This window comes from Saccopteryx leptura, chromosome 3, assembly GCF_036850995.1.
Source record: "Saccopteryx leptura isolate mSacLep1 chromosome 3, mSacLep1_pri_phased_curated, whole genome shotgun sequence".
NCBI classification, from domain to species: domain Eukaryota; kingdom Metazoa; phylum Chordata; class Mammalia; order Chiroptera; family Emballonuridae; genus Saccopteryx; species Saccopteryx leptura.
In genome coordinates, this window is record NC_089505.1 from 212,696,305 (window position 1) to 212,712,869 (window position 16,565).

At 41.8% G+C, this 16,565-nt stretch overlaps 1 protein-coding gene across 7 annotated transcripts in view; it reads right to left on the bottom strand.

Annotated features, from left to right (window-relative positions):
* ARNT (aryl hydrocarbon receptor nuclear translocator) overlaps positions 1 to 4,891 on the bottom strand; it is an 86,812-nt gene extending 81,921 nt beyond the window's left edge. For all 7 annotated transcript variants that reach the window (XM_066377424.1, XM_066377427.1, XM_066377429.1 and 4 more), the window contains exon 1: positions 4,700 to 4,891. In XM_066377424.1, coding sequence (XP_066233521.1) covers positions 4,700 to 4,724 — 25 coding nt within the window. In that variant the 5' untranslated portion in view covers positions 4,725 to 4,891. The remainder of the gene's footprint in view (positions 1 to 4,699) is intronic.
* Positions 4,892 to 16,565: the final 11,674 nt, after the last annotated feature.

The following is a 16,565-nucleotide window of genomic DNA, read 5'->3' on the forward strand; positions in this document are numbered from 1 at the left end:
CTGGAACACTGAGGTCGCTGGTTCAAATCCCTAGGCTTGCCCGGTCAAGGCACATATGGGAGTTGAAGCTTCCTGCTCCTCCCCCCCTTTCCCTCGCTCTCTCTCCCCTCTAAAATGAATAAATAAATAAAAATAATTAAAAAAACCACCACAACAAAAAAATCTAATCTTAAAATAAATAAATAAATAAATAAATAAAATTTAAATAAATAAATAAATAAAACTTTTCTAGCCTGACCTGTGATGGCACAGTGGATAAAGCCATCAACCTGGAATGCTGAGGTAACCCATCAGAAACCTTGAGCTTGCCCAGTCAACGCATTTATGAGAAGCAACTACCGCCAAGTACATGCTTCCTGTTCCTTCCCCATCCTTCCCTTTCTCTCTCTCCTCTTTCTAAAATCAATAAAATCTTATAAAAAACAGTTTCTATGCAAAAAAGATGTGATAACCAGATAAATACATTAAAGAATACAAAACTGTAATCATCACAAAAGATATAGAAAAATTAAAGAGCAAAACAAATCTGAAGGAAATACTGGTGAGCACATAAGAAAAATAGTATGTTAAAGATTATTCAACTAGAGACTTCTTTTAAATAGATGAAAATACAAGAAAGTTTAGTTCGAATTTTACTAGTTTTGAAATTAAATACCCCCAAGATGTCATGGCCTAAGTAAAATAATTTTTAAAAGGGTTTCATTTCCTTGATTGAGTGTTGCAATTTAGTTTTTGAAGATCAACTACTATGGAAATTCCTATTGTTGCTACCTTAGAAAATAGGCATCCATGTCAAAGAACCACAAAAACTTTCACAGAAAGACCATAAAACATGTTAGTCTCATCTGTTCGACTGAGTAGAGGGATTGGGCTGGAATGCAAAAAACTGAGCTGCGAGACCACTATTCCAAAACAAGAAAACTAGAGTTCCAAGAAAGCAGAAGTATTTACTTTTTAATTTCTAAGAAAACAGAGAAGATTCAGGTTGCTACAAAAAGTGGCATAAAAAGTAGCATAAAAATTACATAGATTAAGGTTCTTTTTCAAAAATGATAAGTATTTCAATTGCTAAATTAGTACAACATAAACACTTTTTAAAAATAATTGTCCAATAAAATATAATAAAAAGGTATCTTGACATCTTAATTTTATACTGCATAAATCCCCTTTTTCCTATATCTGCAAAAAGGTAAGTAAAAGCAATGGGTAAGAATTTTGTTAATTTACGTTTTTTTTGTTTTGTTTTGTTTTTGTATTTTTCTGAAGCTGGAACCGGGGAGAGACAGTCAGACAGACTCCCGCATGCGCCCGACCGGGATCCATCCAGCACGCCCCACCAGGGGGCGATGCTCTGCCCCTCCGGGGCGTCGCTCTGTTGCGACCAGAGCCACTCTAGCGCCTGGGGCAGAGGCCAAGGAGCCATCCCCAGCGCGGGGGCCATCTTTGCTCCAATGGAGCCTCGATGCGGGAGGGGAAGAGAGAGACAGAGAAGAAGGAGAGGGGGAGGGGTGGAGAAGCAGATGGGCGCTTCTCCTGTGTGCCCCTGGCCGGGAATCAAACCCGGAACTTCTGCATGCCAGACCGAGGCTCTACCACTGAGCCAACCGTCCAGGGCTAATTTATGTTTTTAAAACTATAATTTATGTAAATGAAAATTATATGAAAAGGAAAATTTTTCCTAAATGTCAATCTTACAAATCTAAACAGTATTTCCTCCTTTGCCTTCTACCACATTCTCCATCCACAATAAATGGTACCTAATAGCACAAAAGAGATCTAGACCAATGGAAATACCAGAATCAAGGGAGGAAAACCTATACTCCTACAAAGTCATTCACATCTTTGGTTTGAACTGGAAATCAAATTCCTACTCTCTTACCTACCAGCACCTTAGTCAATGCATTACAAATCACATATGCAATTTTCAAAATGTTCCTCAAAATTGTTAGTATTCTAGAGATACTAAAGACATAACCTAAGACTTCATGGACCATCTACCCATCCATTCCCATTTGCCAGTGATAAGTAGAATTAGCATACACACACAAAAAAAGAATATAAAGAATTATCAATTCATGAAGGAAAAAAGCCATCATCAAATTAGAACTATTAGTACAGCATAACTCTTAGAGTAGGGTATAAATGGATTCTTACTCTTTCTTTTGATCCAGCACCATGTTAAAACAGTGAAAATGTAAAGGAATGAGGTCCTCTGCAAGACACTAAAGGGCCACCAACAGCCCCTAAATCATATTCTAAATACAATTAAAACGATCAAGATTGTTATTAACGCCAAGGATTAACCTACAATAAATGAAGCTTAGAGAGAATAGTTACATAATTATTACAAAAATCCTTTGCATATATATGTAAAGACAGAACTAACATGAAACTTAACCACTAGCAAAAAAAAAAAAAGAGTAGAAAAAAACTCAAAGAAATAGGTATGGTGTCGCTAGTTCCTAAAATGGCTCTAAGGAAAAAAGGTTTGACCATGCAACAAAGAATTCTGACCTGAAAAACATTTACTTTTTCTTTTCATTGAGCACAGTACATTTCCACCGTGTGTCCCTCCATTCATGGTAATTTCCCAAAATGAAACAGGCAACTAATAGTACACAATGCATCTATAATATTTTTGATATAAAGAAGCAAAAGATGAAATGAAGAAAAAAAATACATTTTCTAATTTAACTATAATGTGCTGAACATGGGACCACTAATTTGGAAGAGTTGGAAAAATCAAAAAAGAAACCTAAAATTTGCAGAATTGGATTGACAAAGGATAATAAACAAAATCAGCTGTTTTATAGCAAGGTTTCTGCACAAATATATGGTATTTTCTGCTTACAGATTTAAGCTGATACTAATCAGCTAATGAAAATGTGGTCAAGTGATTGTCATTCTGGTTATTGTTTAAAACAAACCAAAACAAAACAAATCAACCCCACCCACACTGCTAGGAAGAAAACTTGACAGATGCTCTAAACTTGTTTACCCAGGCCATCCCTTAATAACAGAAATGCTCTACAACTTGACTAGGTTTATAAAAGTATTTTGTAACGTGTTATCAGTTTAAAATTTTGTTTATTTACTCCCCAGTTAAGAGATAGGTTATTTTACTACAAGGCCATAATAAAAGCATTTTTCCAATTTGATTTCCATCACTCAGTACTTCCTGCAATGGAATTTTAGCCATTATTTTTATCTCTTCTTCCTCTAAAAAAAAAAAAAAAAAGAAACTTAAAAGACTTAAAAATATGATACTGACATATGACAAATTAACTTCTTTAAATAGTTCTGTTCCTAGAAATGTGGTAGGAAAAACAGTAAATTTCAGTGATTCAACTGTAATAGCAAAATCTGGAATCAATTGAATAAAAAAAAACTAAACCAACAAGCAGAACAGCAGCAAACAATAACCTGAATGTTACTGACCTTAGAACACGAAAATAAATCCAATTTAAACTGCAACGTGGAAACAGTACTGAGTCCCTTCCACCACTGTATTTTCAAGAAATTCAGCCCCATTTTCTTTTTTAAAAGTCTACTAAAGATAAAGATAAGGATTTTTAACAAGAAATTTTATTTTGCAAGAAAATGGTCAAAGTCAGCAAGACAAACTAGGATTCCTAAAATGAAATACTTCCTCTGGGTAAATATACTGCTCACAAAAATTAGGGGATATTTCAAAACGAACATGTAGTGATACAAAAAAAGCATTTGATTTTTTTTATTAAACAAAAACATCAGAAAAGCAAATGACAAAAGTTCAATTATAGAAATGAGATGCAAAAGCAACTTTTATTTCACTGGTGAAAATGCATTATACAAAAGGCTGAAAGTACTGTAGTATGTGCACGGTCCCTGACCCCCTAATTTTTGTGAGCAGTGTAACTGTAATAGAGGAAAGAGGACTGGGACTAGGAATTTGAAGGCCTGATCTGTCTAGACCTGCCGCGCTACACCTCTCTCCATCTCTTCGACACGACTGGCTAGATTCTTTTTTTAAATGTCCAAGCCCCCCCCCCCTTTTGAAGATTATTGATGGATAAATGACATGGAACTGAACTTTTCTTTAAAAATGGGAAATGCCTCGACCCACACCTACATTTAAACGTGGGGTTCTGGATGCTGCTGTCGGGAAGACCTGCCCTGACCTCAATCATTTTACAAACCACCGCCCTCAGCAGCTCAACACACTAAGAGGCACCTCTTAATTCATAAACGCAAATCTCAAAGAATAGCCTGGGGGGAGGGTACAACCTAGAGAAACTAAGAATATATTCAAAGAGTGTTTAATTTAAATTAATGTCTAAATGATTCAACTTTTGGGAGTACCACCTCATAAAAACAGCAACGTGATCCAGTGTTCATAAGTCCAAACTGTAAACCGAACCACCCTGCCCAGAGTTAGTCGGCGTCAAGCACCCCAGTGGCTAGCGGGTTGAAACAGGACCATATCGAACACCAGAACGCCACCAGAACTCGGGGCACAGAACCCCCCAACTCCCGCCCGCAGCCTCCCTTTCCACCTCGAGTCTCCCCAGGTCCCCCGGTAGGGCCCCTCTCCCAGGTCAATCCCCTCCGCTGCACCCCCTCCTCCTCAGCTCCAACTACCCCTCAGTCCCGGGTCCACCCCAGGTGCCAACCCCTTCAACTTCTTCTCCCATAGAACCTCAGTCGTCCGTCTCCTCACCGGGGTTAGCAGTGGTTGCCGCCATAGCCGTAGGTGCCACCGCAGTCCCACCTCCCCCCCCCCCCCAGTGGGAGGAGCCGCCGCCACCGAACCGGGGGGGAGCAGGAAGGCAGAGCCACTGCCCAGACTCGGCGCCCTACCGCCGCCACCACTACCGCAGAATCCAAGATGGCGGCCGCAACAACCTCTCCCGTCCTTAAACCACCACGGCGGGGAAGCCCCGCCCACTAGGGGTGTCACGCCCAAGACCAGCCTCCTCGGGGAAACTAACCAATGGAAACGCCAACTCGACCCAGCCACTGAGCGGGCGGGTCCAGTGGAGGAGGGAGGGCAAGGGAGAAGTCAGCTGTCTCTCTAATCCCACCTCCTGGCGTTAGAGGTCAGGAATGAGCGACGTCAGTGAAAAACAATTTTAGTAAAAAGCTTCGTTTGGTGATGGATGGGTTCCCTCTGTTGACCACTCGGCAGACGATTTTTTTTGTGAAACCCTCTTTAGGTGTTCTAATGCTTAAACTTCACATGGTGATTTTTAATACTTTCTGTATAGTTTTTCCTCTTTTAAGACCTTTGTCCGTGGCAAAAAAAAGTTCGATAACTAATTTTTTAATGTCTGCTATAGAACTGGTAGTGCCAGAGGATCTAGGCGCTTACGGTCTAATAAGAGCGACACTGATGATCAACACTGGAGGCAAGAATGTATTTTGATTCAATAGGATAACTTCCTTTGGTCAAAAGTAGGGATATAATGACGGGTTTTTAGTAGGGAAGTGTTAAAATGAGGACTGCATAGATTTATTTTCCAATAATAGGAAGCATTGAGCGCTACAGGACAGACACAGTTTAAAATTGCTTTATATGTATGTACCTATTTAATCTTCACAACAAAACTGTGGAGGTATTATTTATATATATATATGTATTATTTCCATTTTGCAGATAAGGAAAGGGAAGGAAGCAAAGAGGTTAAGCAAGAGACACCTAGCTAGGAAGTCATTGTGTGGGAGGCAAACCAATGGAGTGTGACTCTAGGAACATGTTACCCTATCCCCTTGTTTTAGCAATACAAAGTAGTACCTTCTGTTAAGCCTAATCCAGAGGGACCCGAAACATTGAAGACAGGAACAAAGTCCCTCCATTACACATCAAAGCTTCCGTGGATTACACATCAAAGCTTTATTGTCTAGCTTGGCCAAGAGGCAGCAACTCCTACAGAGGTCTGAGGGAGAGCGCGCCGGCCCTTTGTTCTACTTAGTTTTTATAGTTTTGTAAGTGGGAAGTACAGAAGCAAAAATTGTAATTAGGAGCCCCTTACCACTATTGGTTATAGTCATACTAGAAAGCCCGGCGGTCATACGAAATGACCGCTGTTCTAGATATTATAAATTGTAATTAAAATGATTTGTGCAAAGGTGTCTGCTAATTCAAACTGAATTACCCAGGGCAGGTGGCGAGGACGCCCCTTTGCTTACTGCCCCACGGGGTTTCCCCCTTCTACTTGCTTAATTGCTTAAAGTAGAGTGCAATGAAGAAAACCATTGGCAGTATATTTCTTAAGAGCCACTGCTAGCTCAATAAATAAAGGTGATTTAAATAATAAAATGTTAATTCACATGTCAAAGATCTCTTTGTACACAACATTTCTTGTGTAGATCTTTCCATCATTTTTAAGCTCGCCTTGCAGAGGACCATCAATTATTTTTAATTTTGCGTCCGTTCTTTCATGAACTCTTGAACAGGCAACATAAAGTTGACCGTGTCCAAATGCAGGCTCAGGTAAAAAAATGCCAACACGCTTAAGCGTTTGTCCCTGAGACTTATTGATGGTCATAGCAAAGGCAAGTTTTACAGGAAATTGTCTACGTCTCAATTGAAACGGCAACCCTGTTTGAGATGGAGCCAAATCAATTCTTGGAATGACATGTATTTCACCTTTAGAGGAGCCAGTCAAAGACTTAGCTATTATGACATTATTTTTCAATTGGAGAACCTCTAGTCTTGTACCATTGCAAAGACCCCTTCTGGTGTTAAGATTTCTTAACAGCATAATAATTGCTACAATCTTTAACCTCAATTTGTGAGGTGGCATGCCAGAAGGCGGGACTATTTGAATGCCGTGGCAACTTCACCCCATTGGCTAGTACAGTTATGCAAGCAACCAATAAGCTATCGGCGACAAACAGACACTTAAGCCGCATATAATAAAGATGTCCTTTAACATGTTAGGACCACGTTCAATTTGCAAGCCATACATTATTCTGGAGAAAACAAAATTTACAAATCAACACAATGGCAGAAAGATGTCTTTTTACATCTTTATTAAAAGGCATTCCTATATTATCTAGTGTTTATCTGCTATCTCTCTGTCCAGAGTCACACGTGTTAACCACACGCATTTACATAGGAGAGGTAGTTTCTGTGGTGACAAATGCCCGCAAATGGTCCATTGCTATAAGAAAAGGTTTATTTTGGCTTTTCTCTCCCTGTACCTGGCTAGCCATTCACCCCTTTCCCCACAGACATGGTGGAATGTCTAGGAATCCATGTTTTCCTCCCCTTTGCATTTACAATACAATGCCAAGGGCCATCCTGGTCATGCCAATCACACAGTACAGAAACTATTACTTACAATTTCTCTGCACACCTTAACCCAAATTAATAAAATGTTCTTCAAGCCTCCCAAAATATTAATGTTAATTCTGTAGCTTTTGGTACTTTACAACACCTGCAGGTGAGGTGGTGCAGTGGCTCCTCACCTTCTCAAATTGTTTAATGTAAATTTAATTAGAATTTTAACAGAAATCCCATTATACTATTGAGTATCTTTGCATTCTTATAGGTTGTATGTGTATTACAAAGACTACATTGATTCATTTCTCTCATTTGTTAACAGTACAGTTTATCTCAGCAGAAGTATTTTAACCTAATCTGTATATATATTTAATTTTATTGATTGGAGAGAGAGACAGGAAGGTAAAGAAAAAGGGAGGAGGGAGATGAGAAGCATTAACTTGTAGTTGCTTCACTTTAGTTGTTTATTGATTGCTTCTCATACATGCCTTGACCTGGGGTTTCAAGCCAAGCCAGTGACCCCTTGTTCAAGCTAGTGACCGTGGGCTTCAAGCCAATGACATTGGGATAATGTCGGTGATCCCATGCTCAAGCTGACGACAGTCCACTCAAGCCAATGCAAGGACACTGGGCACTCAAGCTGGACACCTTGAGATTTTAAACCAGAGACTTCAGTGTTCTAGGTCCATGCTCTATGCACTGTGCCATCACTGGTCTAGCTATTATTCTTTACATTTGTTAAAAATAAAATTTTTGCCCTGGCCTGTTGGCTCAGTAGTAGAACATCAGCCCAGTGTGTAGAAGTCCTGGGTTCAATTCCCAGTCAGGGCACACAGGAGAAGAGACCATCTGCTTCTCTACCCCTCCCTCTTCTCTCTCTCTCTCTCTGTTTCTTTCCCTCCCCCAGCCATAGCTTGAAGGAGCAAGTTGGTCCCAGGCGCTGAAGTTGGCTCCATGGCATGGCCTGAAATGGTTTGGTTCCAAGCAACAGAGCAACAATGAAGCAGGGGCCCTGGATGGGCAGAGCATCCCCCATAGGGGGCTTGCTGGGTGGATCCCAGTGGGGGTGCATGTGGGAGTCTGTTGCTCTGCCTCCCTGCTTCTAGAAAATTAAATGAATAAATAAATAAAAATAAAAGAAATTTTGTTGTGCTATATTTCCAATTCAATAGAAAGAGTAAAATCATCTGCTCAGAAGTTCATTGAAGCATAAGAAGTTGGGGGGGGAGGTAACATGTACTTCAATTCAAAGTTATGTAGTAAAGTTAGCTAGCTATTAAGCAAGACTGCAGTGCAAATATAGAATGTGAATTACTATGTGCCTTTAAGTGTGGTATGTTCATCAAAGCAGCAAAAAATAAAATGTAAATAGGAAGTACAACTATAAACACTTGAAAGTTGAATCTTATTTGGCCAGCAATCCTTTTTTCTCTTAACCTTTACACCTTGACTGTTAGGAAATTTTGTCACATAGTTACTTGGAAAGCCATTCAGCTTTCAAGTCATTTTTGAACCACATAAAATGTATAACATCACTGCCAAGTAAAATATATTCTTCAAGAATAAATGCAAAATAATGTTTTCCAATGTGAAGTGGATGAATCTGTGGGTTTTAAAAAATCCAAAAACAGACCCTGGCCAGTTGGGTCCGTGGTAGGGTGTCAGCCCAGCATGTAGATGTCCCGGGTTCAATTCCCAGTCAGGGCATACAAGAGAAGCGACCATCTGCTTCTCCCCCCACACCTCCTTCTCTGTCTCTCTCTTCTCCTCCTCTCCTGCAGCCATGGCTCGATTAGAGTGAGTTGGCCCCAGGCACTGAAGATGATTCCATGGCTTCTGCCTCAGGCACTAAAAAATGGCTCCCATTGCAACGGAGCAAGGGCCCCAGATGGGCAAAGCATCGCCCCCTAGTGGGATTTCTGGGTAGATGCCAGTCAGGGTGCATGCGAGGGTCAGTCTCTGCCTCCTTCCTCTCACTAAAAAAAATAATGCAAAACATCCCTCATCTAAAAAACTGGTGAAAGTCATTTTGTTTCAAAGATGCTTGTACAACTAGCTACAAAATTAATAAATGTTTTGCTTTGAGGAAGTATAACAAGGTCCTGGCCAGTTACCTCAGTGGATAAAGCATAGGTCCAGTGTGCAAACATCCTAAATTCGATCCCTGGTCAGAGCACAAATGAGAAGCAAACAATTGCTTCCCTTCCCTCTTCAGCTCCCACAGTCAGTGGCTTGATTGGTTTGAGCATCAGCCCCGTCTCTCTATCTCCTCTCCTCTCACTTAAAAAAAAGAGAGAGAGAGAAAGTATAACAAGCTATTAGCAAAAACCCCTAATTAAATAGCACAACAAACTATAATAGTATACAATATGAAAAGGCAATATCAACCCTGTACTTGCTAACAGATGTATTTACCTTACAAATAAACACCACTGATGTACACACTATGAAGCATTTCAGAGCATTTATGCAGTGTATAAGGGAAAATGCCCAGAAACTTCCTATTTAGTTTATCATTTCTAAATTCAGCCCTGGCCGGTTGGCTCAGTGGACAGAGCATCAGCCTGGCATACGGATATCCCAGGTTCAAAACCTGGTCAGGGCACAAATGAGAAGCAACTATCTGCTTCTCTTTTGCTCCCTTTCCTTCTTTGCTCTCTTCCCCTCTCGCAGCCAGTGGCTCAATTGATTTTTTTTTCAATTGATTTGAGCATTGGCTCCAGATGGGGTTGCCGGGTGGATCCCGGTTGGGGCATATGCGGGATCTGTCTCACTATCTCCTCTCCTCTCACAAAAAAATAAAATTAAAAAGTAAAATCAAAAATTAGAATTAATAAAATAAATAAAAATTCAAGTTACAAGCCTGCCCAGTGACACAGTGAATAGAACATTGTCTCCAAGCACCAAGGACACCTGCTTGATCCTGAGACCACTGGCTAGATCGTGGGGTCGCAGTCTCAATCCCAAGGGCATTAGCTTGATCCCAAGGGTGTTGGCTCAATCCAAAGGGTGCCGGCTGGATCCCAGATCAGGGCACATATGAGAAGCAATCATTGGTTGCACAACTAAGTGGAGTAACTAGTTGTTTCTCTCTTTCTCTCTCAAATCAGTGAAAAAATTAAAAATAAATAAAAATTCAAGTTATGAAAAGACACATTATTCCTACAATAAATAAAATGTCAGTCCACTTTCTCTTTTATTCAGAGAACAGTTGATCTTGATTCAACATAAAACAAAATACAATGCTCACAAAAATTAGAGAATATTTCAAAATAAATATGAAGCGATAAAAAAAGCATTTGATTTTTTTTATTAAACAAGAACATCAGAAAAGCAAACCAAACAAGTCAAAGATCAATTATGCAAATGAGATGCAAACTCAATTATCATGATTGAGTAAGTGACATTGGTGAGGGTGAACTGAGTGAAAGTGTTAATCACTGACTGTTCAGAAGGGTGTATGGTCACCCAAGACTGCCAAAACACACTGACAGCGATGGGGCAGGACAGGATCAGACTGTCCAGCAGTTCTTGTGGGATCCTCTGCCACTCTTGCTCCACGGCAACCTCCAGCTCAAGAAGTGTTGTGGGAGGCACTGGACGGTTTGCCAGACGTCTTCCCAGTGCATCCCAAGCATGTTCAATGGGATTCAGGTCTGGAGAATGTGAAGACCAGTTCATGCATTTGATTCCTGCCTCCTGAAACATGTTGTTGATGAGATGCATACGGTGGGGACTTGCAATATTATCATCCATGTAAAGAAAGTTGTTTCCAACTGCTCCAGCATAGGGTTCTACTATAGGGTGCAGGGCCTTATCTCGATATCTGACAGCAGTCAAAGATCCGTTTCTGATGATGTGGAAGTTGGTACAACCACCAATGCTGATGCCAGCCCGCACCATGATTCCACCACCACCAAAGGAGTCCCTTTCTCACATGAAACGTGTATTCTCCCGTGTTCCTCATTCACACCAGATCAGGACACAGTGATTGTCAGGCTGCAGACTGAACCGTAACTTATCAGAGAAGAAGACAGTTGACCACTCATCATGGGTCCAATGACGATGCTCATCAGCCCACCTTCTGTGGGTTGTACGATGTTCATCAGATAACGGAATGCATACCAATGGTCACCAGGCATGCAGTCCAACACAATGGAGTTGATTTCGTATGCTCTGGGTGCATATCTATCATCTAGCAGCAGCAAGAAACTGTCCCCGTAGTTCTGTTGCATTGCTGCGCCTGTTTCTTCTTGCCAATAAAGTCAAGTAGCGGTCATCTCTTGCTACTGTGGCAGATGGGTGACCCTGCCATCGTCTTCTTCATACTGTGCCAGTCTCTTGAAAGTGATTTCACAGTCTGCTAATCACGCTTTGAGATGTTCCAGGTGCTGTTGTCACTGTCGTCTATGTTTAACCAGCTTCAGGATGTCCTATGGCTCTCCAGGCTTCACATTCAGGCAAATTGCATTGCAAGGGTTGGGAAATTGCAGGCTATGCACGTTCAAGATCAAAGAATGTGCATATACTCCAGTACTTTCAGCCTTTGGTATAGTGCATTTTCACCAATGAAATAAAAGTTGGTTTGCCTGACATGGTGGCGCAGTGGATCAAGCGTTGACCTGGAAAGCTGAGGTCACCGGTTCAAAACCCTGGGCTTGCCTGGTCAAGGCACATATGGGAGCTGATGCTTCCTGCTTCCCCCCCCTTCTCTATTTCTCTCTCTCTGTCTCTCTTCTCTAAAATTAATAAATAAATAAATATAATTTTTTAAAAAGAAATAAAAGTTGGTTTCCCATCTCATTTGCATGATCGAACAACTTTCTTTGGGTGCATATCCATCGTCTTTTCATTTGTTTTTCTGATGTTCTTGTTTAATAAAAAAAAAATCAAATGCGCCTGACCAGGCGGTGGCACAGTGGATAGAGCGTAGGACTGGGATGCGGAGGACCCAGGTTTGAGACCCCTAGGCCGCCAGCTTGAGCGCAGGCTCATCTGGTTTGACCAAAGCTCACCAGCTTTGACCCAAGGTCGCTGGCTCAAGGGGTTACTCGGTCTGCTGAAGGCCCACAGTCAAGGCACATGTGAGAGAGCAACCAATGAACAACTAAGGTGTTGCAACACGCAACGAAAAACTAATGATTGATGCTTCCCATCTCTCCGTTCCTGTCTATCTGTCCCTATCTATCCCTCTCTCTGACTCTGTCTCTGTCTCTGTAAAAAAAAAAAAAAAAAAAAAAAAAAAAAAAAGGTCTGACCTGTGGTGGCGCAGTGGATAAAGCGTCAACCTGGAAATACTGAGGTCGCTGGTTCGAAACCCTAGGCTTGCCTGGTCAAGGCACATATGGTAGTTGATGCTTCCAGCTCCTCCCCTCCTTCTCTCTCTCTGTTTCTCCTCTCTCTCTCTCTCTCTCTCTGTCTCTCCCTCTCCTCTCTAAAATGAATAAATAAATAAAAAATTAAAAAAATCAAATGCTTCTCTTTTTTTATCATTTCATATTCATTTTGAAATATCCCCGAATTTTTGTGAGCAGTTAGTACAAACTATAAATATAGTAAAATAGCAACCAGTAAGCATAATCTTTGAGAAGAAATAAGCAAATGTAAGAAGACTACTGAAGCCAGTAAAGGGAAAGGTGCTTTACAAGTTTTTTAATAGGGCTGGAGTAAAAATCCTTTCTTTTCTATAAAGATAATATTTTTAAAATTGTTTTTTAAGCAGTCTTGATCAATTGGCTTATCTAAACAATATATTTATTATTCTTAGTAACCTGAACCTGAACTGATTACTAATTTTTTTTAATTTTTTTTTTTTTTTTTTTTTTTTTGCATTTTTCTGAAGCTGGAAACAGGGAGAGACAGTCAGACAGACTCCCGCATGCGCCCGACCGGGATCCACCCGGCACGCCCACCAGGGGCGACGCTCTGCCCACCAGGGGGCGATGCTCTGCCCATCCTGGGGGTCGCCATGTTGCGACCAGAGCCACTCTAGCGCCTGAGGCAGAGGCCAAGGAGCCATCCCCAGCGCCCGGGCCATCTTTGCTCCAATGGAGCCTCGGCTGCGGGAGGGGAAGAGAGAGACAGAGAGGAAGGCGCGGCGGAGGGGTGGAGAAGCAAATGGGCGCTTCTCCTGTGTGCCCTGGCCGGGAATCGAACCCGGGTCCTCCGCACGCTAGGCCGACGCTCTACCGCTGAGCCAACCGGCCAGGGCGATTACTAATTTTTAATCTCTTTTTTTTTTTTTTTTTTGAGAGAGAGGCAGGGAGAGACAAACAGACAGGAATATTGAGCTGCTTGAACAGGCAACCTCTGAGCTTCTGGACAATGCTCCAACTAACCAAGCAATCCAGCTAGGGTTTAATTTTCTTTTTTTCTAAGTGAGAGAAGGGGAGATAGACTGTCACATGCACCCTGACTGGGATTCTCCCAGCAGCCCCCATCTGGGGCCAATGCTCAGACCAACCAAGCTATCCTCAGTGCCAATGCTCAAACCAATGGAGCCACTGGCTGCAAGAGGGAAAGAGAGAGAAAAGAGAAGAGGGAAGGGATGAGAAGCAGATGGTCATTTCTCAGGTCTGCTCTGACTGAGGATCGAACCCAAGACATCCACACACTCAGCCAACACTCTATCAGTTGGACAAACCAGCCAGGGCCAAGTAACTATTTATTGTTCTCTCCCTTTCCTTTCCCTGTTAAATTTATATATATATATATATATATTTAACATGCCAGATGGATCCCAGTCTAGGGATGCTAGGGCTACTGCACGACTAGGGCTCATGCAGTAGTATTTCTGACTGCCTCCCTGCTTCTCACTTCGGAAAAATACAAAAAAAAAAATTATATATATATATATATATATATTTGTGTGTGTGAGAGAGAGAGAGAGTTAATGAGGCAAACTCCCACATGCACCCTGACCAGGATTCATCCAGCAACCCCATCCACGACCAATGCTCAAGTACCAAACTAGCCTGACCTGTGGTGGCGCAGTGGATAAAGCTTCAACCTGGAAACACTGAGGTTGCCGGTTCAAAACCCTGGCTTGCCTGGTCAAGGCACATATGGGAGTTGATGCTTCCTGCTCCTCCCCCTTCTCTCTCTCTCTCTCTCTCTCTCTCTCTCTATCTCTCCCCCTCCTCTCTAAAATGAATAAATAAAAAAATTAAAAAAAAAAAAAAAAAAGTACCAAACTATTTTTAGTGTCAGAGGCTAATGCGCTCCAACAGAGTTATCCTCAGTAAGGGGAGGGGGGGTCATGCTCAAACTAATTGAGTCACTGGCTGCAGGAGGAGAAGAGGAAGAGAAGGGGGAGAGGTAGGGGGGAGAAGCAGATGGATGCTTCTTCTGTGTGCCTTGACCAGGAATTGAACCCAAAATGTCCATATGCTGAGCCAATGCTCCGTCCACTAAGCCACCAGCCAGGGCCAACAAATAAAATATTTTTAAAAAATTAAGTGTATGTGGCCCTAACCGGTTCTCCACCCTTCCCCCTCTCCTTTCTCTCTGTCTCTCTCTTCCCCTCCCACAGCAAGGGCTCCATTGGAGCAAAATTGGCCCAGGTGCTAAGGATGGCTCTATGGCTTCCATCTCAGGCGCTAGAAGGGCCCCCTTACACAAGGGAGCAACACCTCAGATGGGCAGAACATTGTCCCCTGGTGGACATGCCAGATGGATCCCAGTCTAGGGATGCTAGGGCTACTGCATGACTAGGGCTCATGCAGTAGTCTTTCTGACTGCCTCCCTGCTTCTCACTTCGGAAAAATTAAAAAAAAAAAATTAGGTGTATCTGGCCTGACCAGGAGGTGGCGCAGTGGATAGAGTGTTTGACTGGGACACAGAGGACCCAGATTCAAAACCCCAAGGTCGCCAGCTTGAGCACGGGCTCATCTGGTTTGAGCAAAGCTCATCAACTTGAGCCCAAGGTCGCTGGCTTGAGCAAAGGGTCACTCGCTCTGCTGTAGCCCCCCCCCATCAAGGCACATATGAGAAAGCAATCAATGAACAACTAAGATGCCGCAACAAAGAATTAATGCTTCTCATTTCTCTTCCTTTCTGTCTGTCTGTCCCTATCTGTCCCTCTCTCTGTCTCTCTGTCACAAAAAAAATTAAGTGTATGTATATGTATTAAAGTATATGTATATATACATATAAGTGTATGTATTAAAATGGAAAGATGCTGAGACATATAATTAAATGAAAAAAGCATAAAATAAGTATTATTTTATAAATAATAGTTATGATAAATATAGATATTAAAGCTGGAGAAATCCACCAAACTGGTAAGTGTTTCTCTGGAGAATGGAATTAATAGATAATTTCTACCTGTTGGTATGCATTTCTGTACTGTTTGAATGTGATATGACTTTATATTACATTTATAATTATAAAAAACAAAAGATATAACTTTTTTTAGTGAGAGGAAGGGAAATAGTGAAACAGACTCCTGAATGTGTCCCAACTTGGATCCACCCAGGAACTCTCACCCTGTCTGGAGCTGATACTTGAATCAACCAAGCTGTTTTTAGTGCCTGAGGCCAACCAATCAAGCCACTGGCTACGGGAGGGGAAGAGGGAGAGAAAAGGGTGAGGGTGGGGGAGAGAAGCAGATGGTTGCTTCTCCTGTATGCCTTGATGGGGAATCAAACCCAGGACGTCCATATGCTGGGTCAACACTCTATCCACTAAGCCAACTGGCCAGGGCTATAATTTTGTTTTAAGGTCCATCACTAAATAAAAGCAGCTGTTATAATGAACCCAATGCCTGGTTTGATTTAGGCTTTAGTTGTTCCTATACTGGAAAGAAACCATACTACTCTTACCTTCCCTCAACTTTTCCACACAATTTTATATGATCAACAGCAAGAGAAATTTGGAAACTGAAAATATTTTTACTTTACTGTATTTATTGTTATTTCAGAAAATAAAAGTTTGAGGGATGAGACTATACCTTATTCTCTATTCTGTCTCCAGCATCAAGTACAGTGATTGACACATAGTAGACATTCAGTAAATATTTATGAAATATAGCAGAACTTTCAGGAGTGTTACTTTTCTTTTTTTTTTTTTTTTTCTGAAGCTGGAAACAGGGAGAGACAGTCAGACAGACTCCCGCATGCGCCCGACCGGGATCCACCCGGCACGCCCACCAGGGGCGACGCTCTGCCCACCAGGGGGCGATGCTCTGCCCATCCTGGGCATCGCCATGTTGCGACCAGAGCCACTCTAGCGCCTGAGGCAGAGGCCACAGAGCCATCCCCAGTGCCCGGGCCATCTTTGCTCCAATGGAGCCTTGGCT